A 26,180-nucleotide genomic window follows, 5' to 3' on the forward strand; every position below is an offset into this window, starting at 1 on the left:
TATCATGAGACACGGGAGAGTTTCACGGTTATGACAAGCAAGTTAGGGTGTTAATCATTAAACCAAAGGCATTTTTCATTGCTGTGAGATCTTTTCAGAAAATTTCATTCAGGCTTTCTATTCTTAACATTTAAATGTTTTGTTTACCGTCATAATAAAATAAGAGAGATCAGAGCTAGCTGAGAAAGATTTAGGTGTTCACTTTTCCCATGTGGTATTCACATGTAGAATGGTAGAGAAATATTTTGAAAATGTTTCTTTGCAACTGTGTCAGTTAATTACGTGTGAATTGCAGAGTAATGATGTATATGTAGAACACTGCCTAAGTCATGGGGAATGTTGCAAGTATCAACTTCCCTACATGCTACAAAATTTAGATGGAAAATTTAACTACTAATATTATTTATAATTGTCTAATTTACTTGGTGTCTTTGAGCATAATATGTTGCTCGTAACTTACTGCCTTCATTGTAAATGAATTTAGCATATATAATTACTGAGGAAAGTATTAAAAAATGACTATTCATGTTGATCACAAATGTGTTGGAAGATCAGGTTATTAGCCTTCAGAACTTGTTCTCAGACTATGCACTTCCATGTGAAGACAGTTCTGTGAGAATTGTTGTGCAATTCAGGGAGCTTTGTAAGAAATTTGGTGCATGGTGCAGCGTCCAATGTTTGGCAGCTGGCTCTAAACACAAGTAAATGTTCACATATGGACGAAAATTGTCAATATTGTTTAAGTTTATGATCAGTGCTAAATCGCTACCATTAGCAACATTGCCAGGCTTTTTGATATAAAGTGGCAAAAGCAAGGAAATACTGTGTGAAGAAGGAAAAGGTAGTCAACGTTTGGGGGAAAGGATTCTGTAAACCTGTTTCGATCTACAAAAAATGTCTGGTTAGATTCTATGAATAGTCATAATATTTCAAAATCATGTTTTATTTGATGTCAGTATGGCGAACTGATCTTCAGACATCTCTGACAGTTTATGCACAGAAACCCAGGTTGAATCACATGTACAGTGATCAGTGACAAGTCAGTCCATAAATTGTCCTGCTCTGCTGATGCACAGGTACCATTAGACTGGTAGGATGAACAGATACCTGGCATCACTTAGTTGCTGGCAGTGCCAGCATTCAATGGTGGAGCAGTGAAATACTTATGTATGTGGACTTAACAGTGGAAGCTAGGAAAATGATCTGTCCATTAATGTATTCTTATGATGATGAAGTTTGGTGGAAGTGATGACGTGGTCTGTAGCTATTTTTCCTGATATTCTCATGACAAATGTTTTTTCAAACCAAAATTTCTTTTCAGTATAAGGAACATTTCTTAAACTACCTTTTTACATAGTTGCCACCATTGTTCAGACATTTGTCATAGTGGGAAACAAGCTTTACTATACTGTCTATGTAGAAAGATACTGCCAGTGAGGATAGCCACATCTGAACTCCATTTTTTGTGTCATTTTCTGCTTGTTGTGAGTTGCTTCCCAGAGGTGAAAGCGTCAGTTTGGTATTTTACTGTGAAATCTTTGGTGTGCAGTTGAAAACAAGAGATGTGGAATGCTCAGTCAAGGTATTGTGTTGCTTCATGACAATGCTCATCCCCATTCTGCTGGTGTCACTGAAAATCTTATTCAACAATTTGTATGTAGTTCAATTGCTCAATGTACAGCCTCAGTCTTGCACCTTCTGACTAGCATTTGTTCTTGAACTTGAAGCATGGTTTAGGAGGAAGACCTTTTCATCGTGATGACTATGGAAACAAATGATGATTAGCAGTGACTGTCTTTACTGGCTGCATCTTTCCATAAGAGGGCACAGAAAGTTGATTTCCTGCCATGAGAAATGCCTGAAAATGGTGGCAACTGTGTAGAAAAATAGTTTCAGAAATTCTCTTTCTTGCAAAAATGAATTTTTGTTTGAAAAAATGTTTGATAAGTTTTTTTTTCTCCAAAATGATACTTACTTTCCCGACTCACCTTATAATTTCAGCAACTTCAGATATTAAATGTACTATAACTTTTTGATGCAGCATCTCACTTCAAGCACTAAGAATATTCATGATGCAATAAACAGCCTCAATAAACTATGGATTGTTGCATTAATAGCAAACAAATTTATTGTCACTAATTTGCATTCTTGTGGCAAATAAGAGAAAGGCATGTCTTTGACAAATGTTCAGGAAAGGGTGCAGTGCCCTGCAACATCCTTTCTCAGTAGTCTTCATTATTATCATTACTGTTGTAGTTATTTATGCAATTAATTTGTACTGAAAGTAACAGGTTGGCGTAAAAGACTGCATTGTCATTAGCCACTGATATGATACCTCAATGACAACATTGGTAACAAATTATAATACTACTGCTGCTGCTGCTGCTAGTGGTAATATAATAATAATAATAAGAATAATAATAATAATAATAATAATAATAAATCAACAACAACAACAGTAACTTGGTATGAATTAGTGTGTGTCGATAAGAGAATACAATACAAGACTTCAAGATCACAAACAGTTTTGTTTTTCTAGAAATTAATTCTACAAACAAGGTGTTGTGACATGCTTGCTTGCAAATGTAAAACACGAGAATAAAGGCATGGTTTTTGCTTTCTTTCAGTGGTTTTCCTCAAATGATGCGGAAGGTAGAGTGTACTTCTACCAAGAGAACAGCAGTGAATCATCGTGGAGATTGCCAGAAGTACCGTCTACAATGTTGGAAGTATGTGTATTTGATTCATTAATTGTTCTTATCTATGACAAATTGTATGCTTGTTTAGTAAGAATTCAAAGTGGCACTTTTCCTTTCATGTATTAATATTCGTTTGAGGAATTTTTCATGATACTGCAGAATGTTTTATTACAAAACACCATGCATTTCAATCATGGGTGCCGCAATCACCATTTCCACCAGCAAATGCAGTGGCACATTGAAGCATTTCCAGTCTCAGTCTTCAACTAAAAAGGATGTACTTTTTAACATGTTACAAATCATTATTCAATATTAAAAGCATGTCACATATTTAGATTTGTGCTGCACTGTATGCTGATATAGATGGCAGACTAAATGTGAACTGGATAATGAAAGTAACTCTGCATTTGTGAAAGTGCTAGATCATGACTTGAACACAGAAATCCTAACCATCTCGGGTAAAGCAGGTCCCCAGGTTGAGCCACTTGAGCACATCTCTTGATCGTATGCCAACTGGTGACCTGTCATTAGCTCTCCCCTTACAGCTTTCCACGCAGGATCTACTGCCCTTCAGTTTATCTTGACCTCGTATAGCTTCTACTTCTGTGTAGTTCACTTAAGACGTTTGAAAGACTCTTTCTGAATCCGGCTGCAAAATTGTTTTATCGGCTGCCCAAATGAGAATGTTTTGTCAGACAGTGGTTCCCATAGGGATTTAGGGCATTTGATAGTGACAGGAGATATTTAATTTGCTTACCATCATTTAGAATTTCTGTAGGAATTGAATGCTCAGTACTGTTGTACAAGATACATGTTAAGCCACTTCAGAATTTCAGGTGGTTATAGACTTGTAAGATACAGATTAAAAATAGATACAAAGCTAGGGAAAAAACTGACTAACCAGGCATTAAGACAGAAATGTAGAATATGATAACCTATTTAAGAATAAGGTTGATCGGTTTGTTGTTGTTGTTGTTGTTGTTGTTGTTGTTGTTGTCATCATCATCATCGTCGTCGTCGTCTTCAGTCTGAAGATTGTTGGTGCAGTTCTCCACACTACTCTACCCGGAGCAAGTCTCTTCATTTCCAAATAGTTGCTGTAACCTACATCCTATTGGACCTGCTTACTGTTTTTACTTCTTGGTCTCCCTCCACAATTTTTAACACTTTCCTCTAACACTAAATTCATGTTCCCTTGATGTCTCAGAATGTGTCCTGCCAGCTGATCCCTACTTTTAGTCCAGTTATGCAACACAATTCTTTCCTCTCAAATTTTATTTAGTACCTCCTCATTGGTTACTTGATCTACCCATCTAATCTTCAGATTTCTTCTACACTGCCACATTTCAAAAGCTGCTATTGTCTTGTTGCCTGAACTATGTATTGTCCACATTTCGCTTCCATACAAAGCTACACTCCAGAGGTATACCTTCAGAAAAGACTTCCTAACACTTAAAACTATATTTGATGTTAACAAATTTCTCTTCTTCAGAAATGTTTTTCTTTCCATTGCCATTCTACATTTTCTATTCTCTCTGTCATCTTCAGGTATTTTACTATGCACATAGCAAAATTCTTCTACTACTTTTATTGTCTCACTTCCTAACCCGATACCCTTAACATTGCCTGATTTAATTCGACTACATTCAATTAGTCTTCTTTTGCTTTTGTTGATGATCATGTTTTATGTTCCTTTCAAGACATTGTCAATTATATTCAACAGATATTCCGAGTCCTTTGCTATCTGTGACAGAAATACAGGATGTACATAAAGTCCAATTATTTATTGCACAAGAACTAAACATTGTAAGGATGTCATACATATTGCATTTTAAAGAGAAACTCTAAAAGTTTTTTTTACAAACATTCGATATGCGAACCATGAGTGACCTAGGAGACGTAATATGGTAATTGAATTCTTGCCATAACCGTCCCAGCATGGCATCGTTGACTGTGGCAGTAGCTTCCTGTATTCTCTCCCAGAGCTCTGCTACATCAAGTGGCAGAGGCAGTACATACACCAGATCTTTCATGTGCCCTGACAGAAGAAAGTCACACGGAGTGAGATCTGGCGAACGGGGAGGCCATTTGTTGAAAGTACGCCCCGCACCTGAACTCACCAGGTTTGCGACTAGTGCTGACTATCGGCAAATTACCAAACTACACTGTGGAGGTATACATGAAAAAAAACTTTCAGGGTTTCTCTTCAAAATGACATCTACATCTACATCCATACTCCGCAAGCCACCTGACGGTGTGTGGCGGAGGGTACCTTGAGTACCTCTATCGGCTCTCCCTTCTATTCCAGTCTCGTATTGTTCATGGAAAGAAGGATTGTCGGTATGCCTCTGTGTGGGCTCTAATCTCTCTGATTTTATCCTCATGGTCTCTTCGCGAGATATACGTAGGAGGGAGCAATATACTGCTTGACTCTTCGGTGAAGGTATGTTCTCGAAACTTCAACAAAAGCCCGTACCGAGCTACTGAGCATCTCTCCTGCAGAGTCTTCCACTGGAGTTTATCTATCATCTCCGTAACGCTTTCGCAATTACTAAATAATCCTGTAACGAAGCGCGCTGCTCTCCGTTGGATCTTCTCTATATCTTCTATCAACCCTATCTGGTACGGATCCCACACTGCTGAGCAGTATTCAAGCAGTGGGCGAACAAGCGTACTGTAACCTACTTCCTTTGTTTTCGGATTGCATTTCTTTAGGATTCTTCCAATGAATCTCAGTCTGGCATCTGCTTTACCGACGATCAACTTTATATGATCATTCCATTTTAAATCACTCCTAATGCGTACTCCCAGATAATTTATGGAATTAACTGCTTCCAGTTGCTGACCTGCTATTTTGTAGCTAAATGATAAAGGATCTATCTTTCTGTGTATTTGCAGCACATTACACTTGTCTACATTGAGATTCAATTGCCATTACCTGCACCATGCGTCAACATCGCTGCAGATCCTCCTTCATTTCAGTACAATTTTCCATTGTTATAACCTCTCGATACCCCACAGCATCATCTGCAAAAAGCCTCAGTGAGCTTCCGATGTCATCCACCAGGTCATTCATGTATATTGTGAATCGCAACGGTCCTATGACACTCCCCTGCGGCACACCTGAAATCACTCTTACTTCGAAAGACTTCTCTCCATTGAGAATGACATGCTGTGTCCTGTTATCTAGGAACTCCTCAATCCAATCACACAATTGGTCTGATAGTCCATATGCTCTTACTTTGTTCATTAAACGACTGTGGGGAACTGTATCGAACGCCTTGCGGAAGTCAAGAAACACGGCATCTACCTGTGAACCCGTGTCTATGGCCCTCTGAGTCTCGTGGACGAATAGCCCAAGCTGGGTTTCACATGACCGTCTTTTTCGAAACCCATGCTGATTCCTACAGAGTAGATTTCTAGTCTCCAGAAAAGTCATTATACTCGACATATGTATGATATCTGTACAATGTTTGGTTCTTGTGCAATAAATAATTGAAAGTGTACTGTACTTAATATACACCCAGTATAATGTCATTGGTAAATGTCAAAGTTTTCATTTCTTCTCCCGGACATTAATTACTGCTCCAAATTTTTTCTTCAGTTTCCTTTTGTGCTTGCTCAAGGTACAGACTGAAAAACATTGGTAATAGGCTAAAACCCTGTTCACTCCCTTCTCAAGCACGGTTTCTCTTTCATGCCCCTCAGCTGGTGCTGCTTTCATATCCACTATTGTCTGACCCCAGTTGATCCCCTCTCAATTGGCGGTAGCTACACTGTGTGTGTTCATTAATTTGCTTAAAGCACAATTATTGAATGAAGCCCAAAACTGTCGTGGTGATGTGTTGCTACAAAAACCACCTTTATGCCTTATCACTGAGAAAACGTTTTCCAGTGGATCTTGATTAATTTTGTGTGTTAATAAATATAACTTGGTTCCATCCAAAACATCATCAACAAACATGTTCAAAGCACTTATGTTACACATAAGTCCTTTAACACACTTAATCCTAGATGAAAAATCTTTCCCATCAACATCTACAAATTTCCGTGACTGTATTCATGGCTTCAGTGTCTTTAATATTTCCAAATGTCTGGAGGCACTTTTAATGCTGTTCCTTAAGGATACAGGCCCCTTAACACCACATGCATTAAATATGTCAAAAATATCATTTACTTTTTGGCAAAAATCTGCAGTAGCAGTAGCAGATGATGATACGGTACCACAAGTAACAAGTGTCTCAATGCCTGCTGCTACTGTATGATTCAACACACGAACTGCAGTTCTTACCTTCATTTTTGAAAATGCTGGCATTTGGACAGCTCTTTTAGTGATCTTGGGGGGGGGGGGGGGGGGGGGGGGGGGCAACTTGTACTTCCTTTCCCAATCACTTGAGTACAACTGACAAATGTCCTTCCGTGAAGCAGTGCCAATCCATCCTTCATCTGTTGTGTGGTTAATGTTATACCTGAATAAAATATTGCATATGCTTTTTATGAAGTGTGGGGTGTCATAAAAAAAAGTAGATCTTACTCGCTTCGTGTACTAAGCATGGATTAACTGGTGTGATAGCCAGTCTGTGCCTCCACTCCACAAAATTCGAGCCTTGGTCAGTCACTCATGTTTTTACAGCCAAACCAATCTCTGTGAGTTTTTTGACAACTTCAAAAAATATGCGTGTCAGATGGGTGGCTCCTACTGGTCCTTTGGAGAAATAATATACTAATGACTGTTTAAAATTTGAGAAGATGCCGTTAATCATTATAACTAATGCAGTATTGGCAACCACAGATGTATGTATGAAACCCCTGTCTTCAAATCCAATAACACAATCCCTAGAGCTGTCATATATCAAATTTTCCATTAGTGACATTTCATCCATAGACAAATTAACAATTATATCAGTTTCTGGTAACTGCTGCACTTTCTGCTTCAAAAGATGAAATACATTATTATTTATCCCACAGTTTAATTGTATATCTTCCACATACCTTTGTAAGGTACGTACTGATTGAAGGCTAAAACAGTGTGATAAAAAACTGTGTGCCTGAATACTATAATACAACAAATGAAGTGCAAATAATTTAGTTTCATCTTTCCATCTCAGATCACGTTTTCCATTCAATGGTATACTGATTTGGCTCATCAGTAAATCGAGAGCATCTTTTTTCAAGTACTTGGAACCAATACTTTTTAAAATGAGCTTGTCCTTTTGTATTTGTGTCCTGTGACGTTTTGGTTACAGTTTATTCTTACGATGGGCACTTTCCTTGTCATGTAGTAATTTTGTAGGAAGTCTAATGATTTGCACATTTTTACATTTCACACGATTTTTCCAACAAGCAAATAATTTCACGTAATCGAAGCATTTCATCTTCAAAAGATGTCTGTGTTTCAGACTCTGTTGTTAGTGATTTTATATGTCTCTCGTGTAGGAACACTTGCGGTAGCTGTTTCTTCTGTGTCAGGAGACAGTTTTATTGTTTTTGCAGTAACACTTTCACATTTTTATGGCAATTTTCTCTTCATAATCACTGTTGTTGTTGTGGTCTTCAGTCCTGAGACTGGTTTGATGCAGCTCTCCATGCTGCTCTATCCTGTGCAAGCTTCTTTATCTCCCAGTACCTACTGCAACCTACATCCTTCTGAATCTGTTTAGTGTATTCATCTCTTGGTCTCCCTCTACGATTTTTACCCTCTACGCTTCCCTCCAATACTAAATTGGTGATCCCTTGATGCCTCAGAACATGTTCTACCAACCGATCCCTTCTTCTGGTCAAGTTGTGCCTCAAACTTCTCTTCTCCCCAATCCTGTTCAATACCTCCTCATTAGTTATATGATCTACCCATCTAATCTTCAGCATTCTTCTGTAGCAACACATTTCGAAAGCTTCTATTCTCTTCTTGTCCAAACTAATAATCGTCCATGTTTCACTTCCATACATGGCTACGCTCCATACAAATACTTTCAGAAACGACTTCCTGGCATGTACATCTATACTCGATGTTAACAAATTTCTCTTCTTCAGAAACGCTTTCCTTGCCATTGCCAGTCTACATTTTATATCCTCTCTACTTCGACCATCATCAGTTATTTTGCTCCCCAAATAGCAAAACTCCGTTACTTCTTTAAGTGTCTCATTTCCTAATCTAATTCCCTCGGCATCATCCGACTTAATTTGACTACAGTCCATTATCCTCATTTTGCTTTTGTTGATGTTCATTTTATATCCTCCTTTCAAGACACTATCCATTCCGTTCAACTGCTCTTCCAAGTCCTTTGCTGTCTTTGACAGAATTACAATGTCATCGGCGAACCTCAAAGTTTTTATTTCTTCTCCATGCATTTTAACACCTACTCCAAATTTTTCTTTTGTTTCCTTCACTGCTTGCTCAATATACAGATTGAATAACATTGGGGAGAGGCTTCAACCCTGTCTCACTCCCTTTCCAACCACTGCTTCTCTTTCATGTCCCTCGACTCTTATAACTGCCATCTGGTTTCTGTACAAATTGTAAATAACCTTTCGCTCCCTGTATTTTACCCCTGCCACCTTCAGAATTTGAAAGAGAGTATTCGAATCAACATTGTCCAAAGCTTTCTCTAAGTCTACAAATGCTAGAAACGTAGGTTTGCCTTTCCTTAATCTAGCTTCTAAGATAAGTCGTAGGGTCAGTATTGCTTCATGTGTTTCAATATTTCTACGGAATCCAAACTGATCTTCCCCGAGGTCCGCTTCAACCAGTTTTTCCATTCGTCTGTAAAGAATTTGCATTAGTATTTTGCATCCGTGACTTGTTAAACTGATTGTTCGGTAATTTTCACATCTGTCAGCACCTGCTTTCTTTGGGATTGGAATTATTATATTCTTCTTGAAGTCTGAGGGTGTTTCGCCAGTCTCGCACATCTTGCTCACCAGATGGTAGAGTTTTGTCAGGACTGGCTCTCCCAAGGCCATCAGTAGTTCTAATGCAATGTTGTCTACTCCCAGGGCCTTGTTTCAACTCAGGTCTTTCAGTGCTCTGTCAAACTTTTCACGCAGTATTGTATCTCCCATTTCATCTTCATCTACATCCTCTTCCATTTACATAATATTGTCCTCAAGTACATCACCCTTGTATAGACCATCTATATACTCCTTCCACCTTTCTGCTTTCCCTTCTTTGCTTAGAACTGGGTTTCCATCTGAGCTCTTGATATTCATACATGTGGTTCTCTTTTCTCCAAAGGTCTCTCTAATTTTCCTGTAGGCAGTATCTATCTTACCCCTAGTGAGATAAGCCTCTACATCCTTACATTTGTCCTCTAGCCATCCCTGCTTAGCCATTTTGCACTTCCTGTCGATTTCATTTTTGAGACGTTTGTATTCCTTTTTGCCTGCTTCATTTACTGCATTTTTATATTTTCTCCTTTCATCAATTAAATTCAATATTTTTTCTGTAATCCAAGGATTTCTACTAGCTCTCGTCGTTTTACCTACTTGATCCTCTGCTGCCTTCACTACTTCATCTCTCAAAGCTACTCATTCTGCTTGTACTGTATTTCTTTCCCCCATTCCTGTCAATTGTTCCCTTATGCTCACCCTGGAACTGTGTACAACCTCTGGTTTAGTCAGTTTATCCAGGTCCCATCTCCTCAAATTCCCACCTTTTTGCAGTTTCTTCAGTTTTAATCTACAGTTCATAACCAATAGATTGTGGTCAGAGTACACATCTGCCCCTGGAATTGTTTTACAATTTAAAACCTGGTTCCTAAATCTCTGTCTTGCCATTATATAATCTATCTGAAACCTGTCAGTATCTCCAGGCTTCTTCCATGTATACAACCTTCTTTTATGATTCTTGAACCTTGTGTTAGCTATGATTAAGTTGTCCTCTGTGCAAAATTCTACCATGCGGCTTCCTCTTCCTATTTTGTTATTCATTATTAAACTGACTCCTGCATTACCCCTATTTGATTTTGTATTTATAACCCTGTATTCGCCTGACCAAAAGTCTTGTTCCTCCTGCCAGAAAACTTCACTAATTCCTACTATATCTAACTTTAACCTATCCATTTCCCTTTTTAAATTTTCTAACCTACCTGCTCGATTAAGGGATCTGACATTCCATGCTCCGATCTGTAGAACGCCAGTTTTATTTCTCGTGATAACGGCATCCTCCTGAGTAGTCCCTGTCCGGAGATCCAAATGGGGGACTATTTTATCTCTGGAATATTTTACCCAAGAGAACGCCATCATCATTTAACCATACAGTAAAGCTGCATGCCCTCGGGAAAAATTACGGCTGTAGTTTCCCCTTGCTTTCAGCCGTTCGCAGTACCAGCACAACAAGGCCGTTTTGGTTAGTGTTACAAGGCCAGATCAGTCAATAATCCAGACTGTTTCCCCTGCAACTGCTGAAAAGGCTGCTGCCCCTCTTCAGGAACCACTCTTTTGTCTGGCCTCTCAACAGATACCCCTCCGTTGTGGTTGCACCTATGGTACAGCTATCTGTATCGCTGAGGCACGCAAGCCTCCCCACCAACGGCAAGGTACATGGTTCTTGGGGGGTCATAATCACTAGCTGTTGCTTATTCTGCACGTCAAATAATGTAGGAACTGCATTCCATACCAATGTCTTCTTTACCGCACTCATGAACTGGTTTGACTCAAAATGTAACTCACAAAACTTCACATTATTGTGCAAATAAAGGACATCTTTTTGCAGCAGGTCCTGTCTTCTGCTATTTACTAACCATTTATTGCTCCTAAAAAAGAAAAACAAATTCAGTAATTCAATAAAGTTTAGAAAAAATCGTAAGTAAAGAGCGCTCTAATGTGATGTTTCATACCTCTCAGGGTCCTTAGGGAACCTGAAGAATGACAAATGTGGTGTCTTCTTCCTATTATTACTGCAATTGATTGTGGTACACACGCTGCCTTTCGTAAAAACCATGTTAGAAATGAATATAAACGATACTGTTTACATTTACTGAATACCGTATTCAGCAGCGTAGCTTCTCCACTGCTTAGGGCGCTGTTGTCGCGGTGTATAACAAAAATCAGCGAGTGTGTCGCGACTTATATATTAGACTGTGGTTGTTTGCTGATGATGCTGTGTGGTACAGAAATGTGTCGAAGTTGAGTGACTATTGAAAGATACAAGACAACTTAAACAAAATTTCTAGTTGGTGTGATGAATAGCGGCTAGCTAATATCTAGGCATAATGCTCAAATGGAATGAGCATGTGAGAACTGTGGTAGAGAAGGTGAATGGTGAACTTCGGTTTATTGGGAGAATTTTAGGAAAGAATGGTTCACATGTAAAGGAGACCACATGTAGGACACTGGTTTGACCTGTTCTTGAGAAGTGTTTGTGATCTGTACCAGGTTGGATTAAAGGAAAGTATCGAAGCAATTCAGTTGCGGGCTGCTAGATTTGTTGCCCATAGGTTTGAGCAACATGTGAATGTTATGGAGATGCTTCGGGAAATCATATGAGAATCCCTGGAGGGAAAACGACGTTCTTTTTGAGAAAATTTAGAGAATTTACATTTGATTCTGTCTGCCAAAGATTCTACTGCTGCCAACATACATTGTGCTTAATGACTGCGAAGATAAGAGACGAGAAATTAGGGCTGATATAGATGCATAGAGATAGTTGTTTTTTCCCTCGCTCTATTTATAAGTGGAACAGAAAAGGAATTGACTAGTAGTGGTACAGGATACCCTCCGCCACACACTGTATGTTGGCTTGGGGAATATCTATGTAGATGTACATTTTATGCTGTTAAAAATTCACAAAATTGTTAGGTAAAATTTACACAAATGTCAGTTTTACGATTTGCAAGTGCTCGACTATACTGGAAAAGTAATAAGGCCAGTCAGTGTCAAATGTGGGAAATAATTCATGCAGTCACAAATTTTTGTGCAGTGGTAGAAGGGAGTGCCAAGTACAACATACTACAGATCCTGATTCCAAATGAACTGAACACTAACCATGAAACTCGTCACCTGGTATTGACTGAAAATCTGGGAATGAGAAAACTTTTTGCCAAAATAGTTCCCAAAAATCTTATACAGCAACAATAAGATCAATGGAGGACTATGGCTGCTGACATACTGGAACAAGTAGAACTGAACCCGGAACTGCTGAACTGAGTTACCACTGGTCTTGAGGCTGGAGTGTGGGAGTCAGCGTGCCTTTGAAGATCACTTATTTAGACACGCAATAGAGCCCTGGTAATTTGAGCCAAGTATTTTGAGGTTTGTGTAATTTGGACTAGTCTTACGAAAATAAAAATTTTACATGAGACTTGAGTAAAGACTAATTTTCATATGTTGTCAGCATGTATGTTTTACACACTTTTGAATATGTTATATTTTGAACTGTCTTCAATTTTCTGTTTACAATACAGGTAAAACTGTCTCACTTAGAAGTGGATATAGCGCACTGGACCATTTGGAAGTCTTCAAAATTATAGCAAGGAGTAATACTAAATATGAACCACCTACTTAATCTGGGATTCAGAGATTTTGAGAGAACTTTTTACTTGGTGTTAGTAGCCTAGAAACAGCTATATTTAGCACATTGAAGAACATATAAGCAAGATAGTGGGAAATTCAGAATTGAAAGAATAGTCAGGCAAAAATATTCCGTATCAGTAAAACTATTCTCAGCAGTCATATCCTTAAACTGAGGAAATGAAGGAGGAATATGCATTAAAAGAGCATGTCTGAACCAACGTCATTTTGTGGATAACTTTGCTTTCTTTTCCTCCAATGCAGACAAGCTTCAATGAAACAGAATAACAACTGAGTAAGTTTGAAAGTATGCTGGAAAATTGATTACTTCAAGGAAAAAAGTGTACATGGTGCGACAACAAAGTAACGAGACTGGTTAGAAAGAAAACTTTTACTTACAGTTTTAACCAACTACACTGGTACCACCTTCAGAGTAACTCCATTGTCACTGCGCACACTTAGTCCATCACTGTTTCTATTGTTGGTAGTCTCTCTGGAACCTATCTTCTCATATGCCAGCAAAAGCCTTTGGTACAGCTGTTTGGATCTCTTGTATTGTTGCAAACTGGTGTCTTTTAATAGCTGACTATAGTTTTGGAAATAAAAAAAATCATATGGGGCCATGTTGGGTGAAAAAGGAGGTTGTGGGGACATTTCACTAGACTTTGATGTCAAAAACTGTCCAACAGACAACGCAGTATTGTAGGGTGCATTATTGTGTTGCAGGATCAAGTTTTTAGCAATCTGGATGAACACGATGGACCCATTTTTTAAGTCTTTTGAGAATTTCTTGGTAGTAATGTTACTTTACTGTCTGGCCAGGAGGTAACCACTCTTTCTGCACAATACCCATAGAGTCGAACAAACACGAAAGCACTCATTTAACCTTTGACTTCGACATGCCCACTTTTTTTGGCCTAGGATATTCCTTCAAACAAGTTGCAAACTTTGATGTTTCAGTTTGGTTCATAGTGGAAAACACCATTTTGTTTTCATGGCCAGTGGTAACTCAGTTCAGCAATTCCATGTTCAGTTCTAAGTGTTCCAGTATATCAGCAGTCACAGTCCTCCGTTGATCTTATTGTTGCTGTATAAGATTTTTGGGAACCATTTGGGTACCAAGTTTTCTCATTCCCAGATTTTCAGTCAATACCAGATGACAAGTTTCATGATTAATGTTCAGTTCATTCGCAATCATTTTCATGGTTAATCTTCTATCAACTGGCCCAAGTTCACTCACACTGGTGTGTTGCTGCCATGTGTTCATGCTGTTGATGTTTTCCAACCGCAGTGTTCATTTTTGGCTTAGTTCTGGCTTCAGAAAATATTTTGTGCAAGCAAAACACTTCTGCCCTTGATGGAACGCATTTCCAAAAAGCCATCTGAAGCTTCCCCTCATGTTACTACAGCTTCCTCACCTCCACATCAGCACCATATTCTGCAAGCCACCTAATGGTATGCGGTGGAGGGTACTTTCAGTACCACTATCTGATCCCTCCAACCCTGTTCCACACGTGAATAGTGTGTGGAAAGAATGATTGTCAGCAAGCCTCTGCATTGGCTCTTAATTTCTCAAATTTTCTCCTCGTGGTCAATGTGCGAGATGTATGTGGGGGGGAAGTAATATGTAGTCCGACTCCTCCTGAAAAGTGCCGTCGCAAAATTTCAATAGTAAATCTCTCCAGGATGCATAATACCTCTCTTGTAATGTCTGCCAGTGGAGTTTGTTTAGCATCTCCATAATGTTCTCTCGCCAGCTAAATGATCCCATGATGAAATGCACCGCTGTTCGTTAGGTCTTCTATATCTCCTCTATCAGTCCTACTCGATAGAGATCCCAGATAGATGAACAATACTCAAGAATTGGACAAACAAGTGCGTTATAAGGCACTTCTTTCATGCGTGAATTACATTTCCTTAAGATTCTTCCAATGAATCTAAGTCTTGTCTACTTTTCCCACTTTCTGTTTTATGTGGTCTTAAGATCACTGTGGATAGTTATGCCTAGATATTTTACAGCAGATACTGTCTCCAGTTGTTTGGCATCAATAGTGTAGCAATACAGTAGCGGATTTCTTTTCCTATGTATGCACAATATGTTACATTTATTTACGTTCAGTGTCAACTGCTGGAGCCTGCACCATTCGTCAATTCTCTGCAGGTCATTCTGCAAATTCTCACTATCTTCTGGTGTTGCTACTTTGGTATAGACATCTGCATCATCTGCAAATAGCTTTCTACTAGATCATTTATACATATTGTAAACAGAAACAGTCCTACGACACTTCCCTGTGATACTCTGGATATTACCTTTACATCTGTCAATTTAGTTCCGTTAAGAGTGACGTGTTGAGTTCTGTCTGCAAGAAAGTCTTGAATCCAACCACAAGTCTGCTTCGATATTCCGTAAGCTCGTATATTTTTTTTTTCATTAAACGGCAGTGCAGGACAGTGTCAAATGCCTTACTGAAATCAAGGAACATGGCATCAACCTGAGCTCCACTGTCCACCGAGCTGTGGATCTTGTGGAGGAACAGCGAGCTGAGTTTTGTAGGATCTGTTTGCAGAATCCATGTTGGTGTTTATAGAGGAGATGTTCATTTTCCAAAAACGTCATAATTCTTGAGCATAAAACATGTTCCATAATTCTACAACAGTTTGACATCAATGATATAGGCCTATAATTGTGTGGATCTGTCTTACGGCCTTTTTTAAAAATGGAAATGACCTGTCCTTTTTTCAGTTGTTAGGTACCTTTTGTTGCTCAAGTGATTATGATAAATTACTGCTAGAAAGGGAGTAAGTTCATTCGCATAATCTTTATAGAATCTTATAGGTATCTCATCTGGTCCTGACGCCTTTCCATTACTAAGCAACTGTAGCTGCTTTTCAGTTCTGTGATCAGTGATTTCGACGTTTGTACGACAATTGAAAGGAGGGACAGTGTCAAGGTCTTCTGCGGTGAAACAACTTCGGAAGACCGAATTCAGTATTTCAGCCTTCTCTCTGTTATTTTCTGTTTCGGTGCCAGTGTGGTCACTGAGAGAATGAATAGATGATTTTGACCCACTTACTGATTTTACATATGACCAAAACCTCTTAGGGTTTTTACTCAGGATGGTTGACAACATCTTACTTTCAAAATCATTGAACGCTTCTCTCATTGCTCTCCTTACATTCATTTTTGCTTTGTTCAGCTTTTGTTTGTCAGTTAGGTTTTTACTTCATTTGAATCTGAAAAGAAATGCGCTCTCTTTTCGTAGCGCTTTTCTAACACAGCTATTAAACCATGGTGGATCTTTCCCATCCCTTAAAATCTTACTCAGAACATGCTTGTCTTGGGAATATTGAGTGATGCCTTTGAATTTTTTTCCATTTGTTCTCCACACCTTCGTCCTCATCACCGAATATTTGATGCTGACTGTTGAGATATTCTGAAATTTGTATCCTGTCACCCTTGCTGAGCAAATATATCTTCCTACCTTTCTTAACATTCCTTGTTGAACCCGTCGTCATAGATACTGTCACAGCCTTATGATCACTGATACCTTCCTCTGTGTTAACTGATTTGATAAGTTCAAGTCTGTTTGTTGCCAGGAGGTCTAAGACGTAACCCTGGCGATTTGGTTCTCTAGCTATTCTCACCAAGTTTTATACAGAAAGAGATGGCATACCATCGCACAATATTTCAAAATTCCATTGTTGTGATGAGGAGCAAACACAAGACTTCCCTCTTCAAGCTGTGACTCCTGATTGAAACATTGTAAGTGCACACCACTTGCAGTTCTGATGGGTGAAGACTAAGGCCACACACAGCCAACAGTAGCAGGCTACAGAGTTGCCACCCCATGGAGGAAAAAATATTAGAAATGTAAAATGTGTTTTATTCATCTCATATCGTACACATTTTCAGAACATATGTCTGATGTACGGGAGACATGTCAAGGTTACAGTTTGCTTATTTGAAATTTTGTCGCACTTACAATAATACTTTGTGAAGAATTTACTTATTTAAAATTTGTCAAACTTACAATATTTACATCCACTATAACTATCATAAATTTTTATTCCATTTTGGGGATCCAGCTCAAAGCGTCACTTCATCCTTCATGAAATCTTCCACAGAATAGTAGCATCTTTCAATTAGAAAATCACATAACTTGCTTTTTTAAATATTTTATCTTCATATTATATCACACCCTTTTATTGTGTTGTGAATTTTCATGGCTATATACTGAGGAGTCTGAGCACACTGTTTTAAGGGCTGTGAGGTGAGCCTAAAGTTTTCTTTATGTCTTGTGTTGTATGAATGTTCAAAATGATTTTTTTTAATAGATTAGCTCTGCTGCATAGGAAAGGCACCACCTCAAAGATGTATGAAGAGGGGACAGTTAATATTTTCACGTCTTTAAATAATGGTTGACATGATGCTGTTGACTGTGCAGTGCACATGTTGTGAATGATTCTTTTTTTGCAACTTTAAAATTCATGTAATGTTTCCCGAGTTTCCCCAAAAAATTATGCCATATGTAATAACAGATTCAAAGTAGCTATAGTATGCTGTTTTCCTGGTGCCCATATGAGTGGCACAGTCTAAAATTACCATTGAAAATGTAAGGCCGTCTAATTTATTTGCTAGATATTCTATTAGAGAATTCCAACTCAAAGTTCTGTCTAAGTTTATTCCCAGGAATCTTACTGAGTCAGGTTCTTCCATTTTTTGATTATTGTGAGTGATGCAGATTTCTTCAGTTTTTTACTGTTTGCTTTCAAAACCCATGTGGGTTTTTCAAATGTTTAGTCATAAGCCATTTAGATTGAACCATGTTTCCAAGTTACTTAATGTATTCGTGTCACTCTGTGGTATATTGTCAAAATTTTCGTTTTGAGTTAGGGCAGCAGTATAATCTGCAAACAAGGTTAAATGAGTATGAAACTTCCTGGCAGATTAAAACTGTGTGCCGGACCGAGACTCGAACTCGGGACCTTTGCCTTTCGCAGCCAAGCGCTCTACCAACTGAGCTACCCAAGCACGACTCATGCCCCGTCCTCACAGCTTTACTTCTGCCAGTACCTCGTCTCCTACCTTCCAAAGTTTACAGAAGCTCTCCTGCGAACCATGCAGGACTTTCGAGTGCTAGTCCTGCATGGTTCGCAGGAGAGCTTCTGTAAGGTCCCGAGTTCGAGTCTCAGTCCGGCACACAGTTTTAATCTGCCAGGAAGTTTCATATCAGCGCACACTCAGCTGCAGAGTGAAAATCTCATTCTGGAAGGTTAAATGAGTATTTATATTGAGAGGCAAGTCATTAACATAAACAGGAATAAAATTGATCCAAGGATTGAGACTTGAGAAATGTGTTGTGACACAGTTTTCCACTCTGAGAGGTAATCCGCTCTATTTGATGTGATTATTACCCTTTGTTTCCTTGCTGTGAGATATGATTCATACCATTTCAAAGCAATATCCCTTATTCCATATCTGTTGAGTTTGAAAAGCATCAGGGCGTGGTTTACAGAGTTGAATGCTTTTGTAACATATGAAAAGGAAAATAATATAATTTAACAACAAATTTATTGTTTTGCTTGATGAGATTTTATATTTAGAGCAGTTAAAGACTACGAGTGAATGTAAAAGAAAATAACTAAAATTATCTAGAGTACATATGGTAAATTAAAAAGGTTGTCACTATCATGCTTCTGATGTGTCTGAAACAGCAAGTTTACACCATGATGACAAATTTGATGATTGAGCAGCTAAGAAATAGCATAATTTTCTGGAGACTTGATGTGCTGTCTTCCATTTTCCATGTTCTCCCACCTGCTCGTATCTCATACCATGGCTTAACTTTTGCTGTTTTGTACTTCATTGACCGTGGCTGTGCATTCAGTTTTGACATAATGAAATGTTCACTCTGCAGTGGAGTGTGCACAGATATCACACTCCCTGGCAAAGTAAAACTATGTGCTGAACCGAAATGCATACTCGGGACCTTCGCCTTTTGTGGACAAGTGCTCTACCAATTGAACTGCCCAAGCATGACTCTTAACCAGTCCTCAGACTCCTGCAATTTTAGGAGGAGAGCTTCTGAGAAATTTGGAAGATAGGAGATGAGGCATTGGCGGAAGTAAAGCTGGGTCGTAGATTGTGCATGGATAGCTCAGTTGGTAGAGCACTTGTTGTGAAAGGCAAAGGTCCCAAGTTCAAGTTTCAGTCCAGCACACAGTTTTAATCTGCCAGGAAGTTCCAGTATTGGCATATTCACTGGTGGAGGCTGACTTCCGTCCTTACTGAAACTTGACGTTTCTATTATTGTGTGCAAGTGATGGTTTTTGTATATAAAAAATTCTCATTTGCAGGTTGTACCACCAGCCACGCCAAGCTCTAAGGAAACTGCAAAGGAAAAAGAGAAACCAACTGTAATAATATCTTCCGATGATTCTCAGATACGACACCAAATTGAGGATGAAATCAGGCCTACATTTCGAATGACCAAGGCACGTTCCATGCTTCTCACAGACACAAAGTAAGTAACTGTTATTAAAACATCTCAGAAGTTACTCTATGTAATTATTAGGATGACCATAATTGTTTATTAACGCATTGCTGTTTTTCATAGTAGCCAAAATGACTATTCTTGACAAATTGAAACAGTGAAACAAAAATGCTTTAAAGACAGAAGATATAATTTATTATTAAGTTTTTCATTAATCTGATGCTACAAGAAGTCTGAGAATATCATCATTCGATCTGACCTAAAGAAGAGTCATTTGATTACAATGCTTATCCTTGAATTACTGTCAGGCCTTCATGTTTGGACATAAACTCATATAAAAAAATCACCATCCAGCCATCCTATTTCATTATTTGATGGTTGTGCAAATCTGATAACCACATACTTTTGGTTTGAACAGACTCAGGTCCACTCAAAGACACTGACAATGAAGGGACATTTTTGTCCCCTGTGGGATTGAAAATTAGAAATATTGGGGAATACAACTAGTCATCCACTGCAGATAGCATTTCGAATGTAAAAAAAGTGGTGATCATTGTAGCTGAGGTATCAAACACTTCTTCAGCTGAGCACAAATGTGATAATATGCACACATCCACATCCTTGTCTGCGGCTCAATGCTTTATAGGTATAACAACATTAACTGCCCCATGTAGACTGATGAAATTTTGACACTGTTGAAACACCATATTATTTCCATATTTTCTCCTTCTGTGATGAAGCAATCATTGTCAAACCCCAACAATTTATGATACAGTATTGGAGACCTAAATTCACTCTCCTGCAAGATAAATTTGTATGAAGGAGATTAAAAGGTTTTATTACTTGCTTAAATTAAAAGTTTTCTGCTGTCAGCTTAACATGCCACATTTTTTCCAGTTAAGACAGTACAACCTGAACTTAATTTTATTGGGAGGATAACATTGCATAGAGAGATTTTAAAGCGGTAGAGTGTTTCCTGTTAAACAAAACAACAAAAGAAAGAGAGAGGAGGGAGGGAGGAGGGCAAGAGAGAGAGAGAGAGAGAGAGAGAGAGAGAGAGAGAGAGAGAGAGAGAGAGAGAGAGAGAGAGGAGTGTATGAGGGGGGGGGGGGGGCATCCGCAGTCATGAAGTTTCAAATTCCTTCCACCTCTTCACATTTCCAGATCATCATTGGAGTGGAGGCCCACACCCAACCTACTGAGAGTAACTTTGTTCTGTAATTTTAATTTACTATCATGTATGTATGATTTATTATAATTTGCAGATTTTTTTCTTTTTATTTGTTTCATTTTACAGGAGTAGGGAGACTACAACCAAATCATCATCTGTCCCGAGAAATTATCTACCCATTTGGGATGGAGTAGTTGTGAGTTGGTTATTTGAACACTAAATATAAAAAATATAATTCGAAACAGACTATATCATAGAACTTACAAGAAATTTGTGTGTGTTTCAGCATACTTTGAAGGAAGGAACATTGAACAAAACAAAAATGTGGGAAATTGGAGGGAAGAAAGTCCGAAAGAACTGGTCCCCCTCTTATGTTGTCCTCAGTAAATTTCATCTTCTCTTCTTCAAGGACATTAAGGCGTACAATGCTGTTGTTAGTATAGTGTTTACTTTTTATATACTTAAAAGAGTCATGTGAGATATTAAATTATGTTAAGCATTTGTACTATTTTTAGTTACAGTATCTTTTTTATGCTTACATTTGAGTGATGTCTTGAACTGGGTTATTGTTGGTCGATTGCTAAATGATGAAAGGCAGAAATGAATTTCCAGACCCCTGTTTGAACTGTAATCTTCACACAGTTGCAGATGGAGGCAAACAAATAGTTTATAAGTTTCTAGATGGTAGGATTTCCAAAATTTGTATGTGACCTTTCATGGGAGACTGTTTGTCTGTTAATTGCTAGTCAGCATCTTCTACATCTACATCTACATTTATACTCCGCAAGCCACCCAACGGTGTGTGGCGGAGGGCACTTTACGTGCCACTGTCATTACCTCCCTTTCCTGTTCCAGTCGCGTATGGTTCGCGGGAAGAACGACTGTCTGAAAGCCTCCGAGCGCGCTCTAATCTCTCTAATTTTACATTCGTGATCTCCTCGGGAGGTATAAGTAGGGGGAAGCAATATATTCGATTGGTGGCCCTCTGGTATTTATAGGACTGCCTTACAGAAATGTAGCAACACATACTTTTGTACAAATCCCATGTAATAAAGTAGTATCAACTAATTAGTGGCACAGCTAGGTTCACTTACATCCACAGTGATCGAGCATTCTTTTTATGGGCAAGTGGGAGCAACTCGTTCTTCCTGCAGCTTATTTTGTGTATTAATTCCCCTCATACAGCTGTACTTAGTCACACTTAAGTGTAGGCTGGTGAGGCTACATCAAGGGGCTCATATCAGAGGCTAGATTTTGAAAAGGTATGGAGCTTTTCTTGTCATTCTGAACATCATTGTCTTCTAGCGGTGACTCTCCTACTTAGAATATCATGAGTTGCTAATCTGAGATTTCCAAAAGTACTCAGATTAAAAATCTACACCTGTTGTTTATATAGGTGGCGATTATGAGGACTTTTGTTAAATTTGACTGACATACATCCAATGGCATGTGCACATCCCTTGAGTAATTACGATCTGGGGAAGCCTATTGGATTTTAACAGTGAAAATGTTTTTCATCCAAGTCATTATCAGACATAGTTTTATCAGGGCTGAGCATGTGCGAGAATACAGGTTTCCACATTGTTAGTGCCTGCTCACAGCTCTCTACACATCTCCAACCCCACACATATTCTGACAGCTAGGAGTCACCTGCTCACTTCTTTTACCCATTTGTAAAAGCTCATTTCAAATCGACACATCTGGGGCAAAGCAGCGTGTTGACATTTTGTCGTTAGAATTGTGTATGTCAAGGTCTCGTGTGTAGTAATAAGATGTGATGAGTTAGAAGAAATTGGCCAACAAATGAAAATCTAATGAATCCCTATGTTTCAGTCCACAGTAGGAAGAAGAGTGCATTTTTTTATTGAAAATCAAAGTGGCTCTCATTCTTTGTTTTATGATATAGAATTATAGGAATGAACAGTATAATGTGAAAAGACAGTTTCTAACTGTTTCATGAGAAATTAGCTGTCGGTTTGAATACTGAAGAAAAAGCCAAACTTTCCAAGATAAGACAGAGAGAGAACAGAGAGAGGGGAGAGAACAAAATAAATGTTCATGTAGTTAGGAATGTCATTTTTTGAAACTTTTCTATTATTGTAATTCATTATGTGGTTTTGCCCTCAATTTTACCTCCTCCTTGCAGCGTACTTGTTGGACAAAAATCAGAGTTGTTGATACTGAGTTCAGTGTGATGGAGAACTCCTTGATTTGTCCTAAGATCATGACACAACTACAGCTAATTAGATATTTCTTGTTTAGAAAACATAATTCTTAAGTATGACCTTTTTTGGGAAAATCATTCATCAATTGTAATAGAATGGAGCTCATGTAGTGGCTGGTCAGAAGACTGATGTTGTTGATTTGGTGAGAGAAAAATACTGAAATTAATTGTTATGAAGTTTCAAATACCAACAATACACTGTGTCATACACCACATTCATCTGCCAGCCAAATATACAGTTGTAAAATACAAATAGTACATTCATATCACACATTTGGAGCTTCAGCAGTTTGCATCTTTCCTGGGACAACTTGACTGTGACTATGGCAGTGTGCTATATTTTTGTGAAGTACACTGATCAAGCAGAGCAAAATTGTTGTTTTTGAACATCGTTTCAATGCGCATGAAGACTTGGTGCTGTTCATGGATATATAATTTAATAAAAGATGGTACTGATCTCCCACGGTACACAAAACAGGTCAGAACACTATTGCAGAAGCAACACAAAAGCTTGCTAAATTTAAAAGTACACAAAATCTCCAAGACTGGCGATATTTCCTGAAGCTCGAAACATAGTGCGGACTTCAATGCTTTTACTAGTTTTGACTATGAAGCTCTGCCCTGAAATATGACAGAAAATGCAAAGAAATTCTGATCATATGTAAAGTACACAAGTGGCAAGACACAATCAGTATCATCACTGTGAGATACCAACAGTCATATTACCGATGACAGCATCACTAAAATGGAGTCATTAAACTTATGTAATAAAATGAAACTCCTACAGCCATCCTTTTGATGTTATTTATTGTATGGCAACCAGTTTCGGAAACTCAGTACACCATCTTCAGGGCTTAACTGATGCTTGAGGGGCTTCCGTAGAATACTGTAACAGTGATGATGTGGCTGCAACCATCAACTACCAACTGTTACAGTATTCTACAGAAGCCAGTTCATAGATTGTGGCCACTAATGGGATTGTGTGTACAACTGGAGTTCCCCTCAGTGTCAGTTAAGGCCTGAAGTTGGTGTATTGAGTCAACAAAACTGGTTGCCATATAATAAACAACATTGAAAGGATGGCTGTAGGTGTTTTATTTTATTACATAAGTGAATGGCTTAAGTCCCATAAACCTTCAGTCAGAAGGATGGAGATTCGGAAAATTATTATTAAACTTAGTTTTATGAAATTCAGTAACCGAAGAAGACAAAGCTAACATTCTGAATTTGAATCAAGAACAGCTGCCAACATGAGTAACTTACAGTAGATGTCAAGGTGTAGCAAAGCAACTTAAATCATTTAATGAAGGCAAATCTTCCAGTCCAGATAGTATACCAGTTGGGTTTGTTCCAGGATACACTGGCACAAAGCCCCATGCTTAACAATCATATACAGCTGCTTGCTCCTCGGAAGATCAGTACCAAAAGACTGGAAAAGTTGCACAGATCATCAATACTTGAGAAAGAAAGTGGGATTTTGTAACATATACTGTGTTCAAACATTATGTATTGCGTCAAAAGTAATTGACACAGGGTCAGCACGGATTCAGTAAATAACGTTCTTCTGAAATACAACTAGCTCTTTATTCTCATGAAGAAATGAGTGCTATCAGGATGGAATCTCCAGTTGAGTCCATATTTTTAGGTTTCCAGAAGGGTTTTGAACCATTCCTCGCAAGAGACTTCTGACAAAATTGCAATGTGATCAAGTACCGCATCAGTTGTGCAACTGGATTCATGATTTCCAGTTGGAAAGGTCTTAGTATGTAGTAGTCGATGGAAAATCTAGTAAAAGAGAAGTGGTATACCATGTTCCCCAAACAAGTGTTATAGGCCCTCTGCTGTTATTGATGTATACAAATCATTTAGGATGCAATTTCAGCAGCCCTCGTAGATTGTTTTCAGATGTGATGCTGTCATTTTCCGTACAGTAACATCATTAGAAGTTCAAAATGAATTGCAAAATGATTTAGAGATGATATCTGTATGGTGCGAAAGGTGGCAATTGTCCCTAAATAAGGAAAAGTGTGAAGTCATCCACATAAGTATGAAAATAAATAAATTAAATTTTGGTTACACAATAAATCACACAAATTTAAAAACTGTCAATTCGACTAAATACCTAGGAATTATGATTAAAAACACCTTAAATTGGATTGATTACATAGATAATGTTGTGGGGAAGGCAAACCAAAGACTGCATTTTATTGTCAGAACAATTAGGAGATGCAACAGGTCTACTAAATAGGCTGCCTACACCCTACACTTGTCTGTCCTCTGCTAAGAGCATTGCTGCATGGTATGGGATCCACCCTTACCTGAGAGGCTTGATGGAGGACATCAAAAAACTCCAAAGGAGGACAGCTCAGTCTATATTATCCCGAATTACGGGGGAGAGTTTCACATATATGATAAGCAAGTTGGGGTAGCAATCATTAAAACAAAGACATCTTTTGTTGTGGCGAGATCTTTTTATGTATGAAAATATTTTATTGTCACCAGCTTAGAAAGGAGAAATGATCATTGTAATAAAATAAGAGAAACCATAGCTTATACAAAATGATTTAAGTTCGGGTTTTTACCACACGATGTGATGGAATGTGAAGGGATCAACCGCCCCTTATGCCTTGAGAACAGTATGTCTTTGCCTTATGCAGATCGCAGTAGGTACTATTGATACTCGAACGCCCAGTGTGCCAGAGGGTAGTCAGTGTTGAGACTCTTAGCAAGTAAGTTGTTGGCTGCTAAGCGAGCAGGGCAGATTTTGGCAGGACCGCTGACCACGTTTACAGTTGTTTTAATGGCTGTGTGTGTCTCACCCAAAGCCGTTGGCCTTACCTCCAGCAAATATGCAAATGGTGTTAATTGAGTGATTTGTTTTATGTGTGTTGAGTGTTCATTTGTGCACTGTCATTACACAACAACCACCCCGGACACCCCCGATTTTAATTGCAGTGAGGATTGTGTATTCAGTGCCACATGAAGAATATTGGCGTGTGACATTAATAGGCGACCTGTGAATAGTTAGTCAGACAAAGGGAGTAACTGCCTCATTCGTGCTGTTTAGACAAAATATATAGAACATT

The 26,180-nt window shown here is 38.5% G+C and overlaps 1 protein-coding gene across 2 annotated transcripts in view; it reads left to right on the forward strand.

Moving 5' to 3' along the window:
• Window positions 1-26,180, forward strand: part of LOC126183467 (rho GTPase-activating protein 12-like) — a 233,599-nt gene that overhangs the window by 145,854 nt on the left and 61,565 nt on the right. For both annotated transcript variants that reach the window (XM_049925476.1, XM_049925478.1), the window contains exons 4-7: window positions 2,628-2,729; window positions 19,563-19,729; window positions 20,997-21,066; window positions 21,157-21,303. In XM_049925476.1, coding sequence (XP_049781433.1) covers window positions 2,628-2,729; window positions 19,563-19,729; window positions 20,997-21,066; window positions 21,157-21,303 — 486 coding nt within the window. The remainder of the gene's footprint in view (window positions 1-2,627; window positions 2,730-19,562; window positions 19,730-20,996; window positions 21,067-21,156; window positions 21,304-26,180) is intronic.

Source organism: Schistocerca cancellata, chromosome 4, assembly GCF_023864275.1.
Source record: "Schistocerca cancellata isolate TAMUIC-IGC-003103 chromosome 4, iqSchCanc2.1, whole genome shotgun sequence".
NCBI classification, from domain to species: Eukaryota; Metazoa; Arthropoda; class Insecta; order Orthoptera; family Acrididae; genus Schistocerca; species Schistocerca cancellata.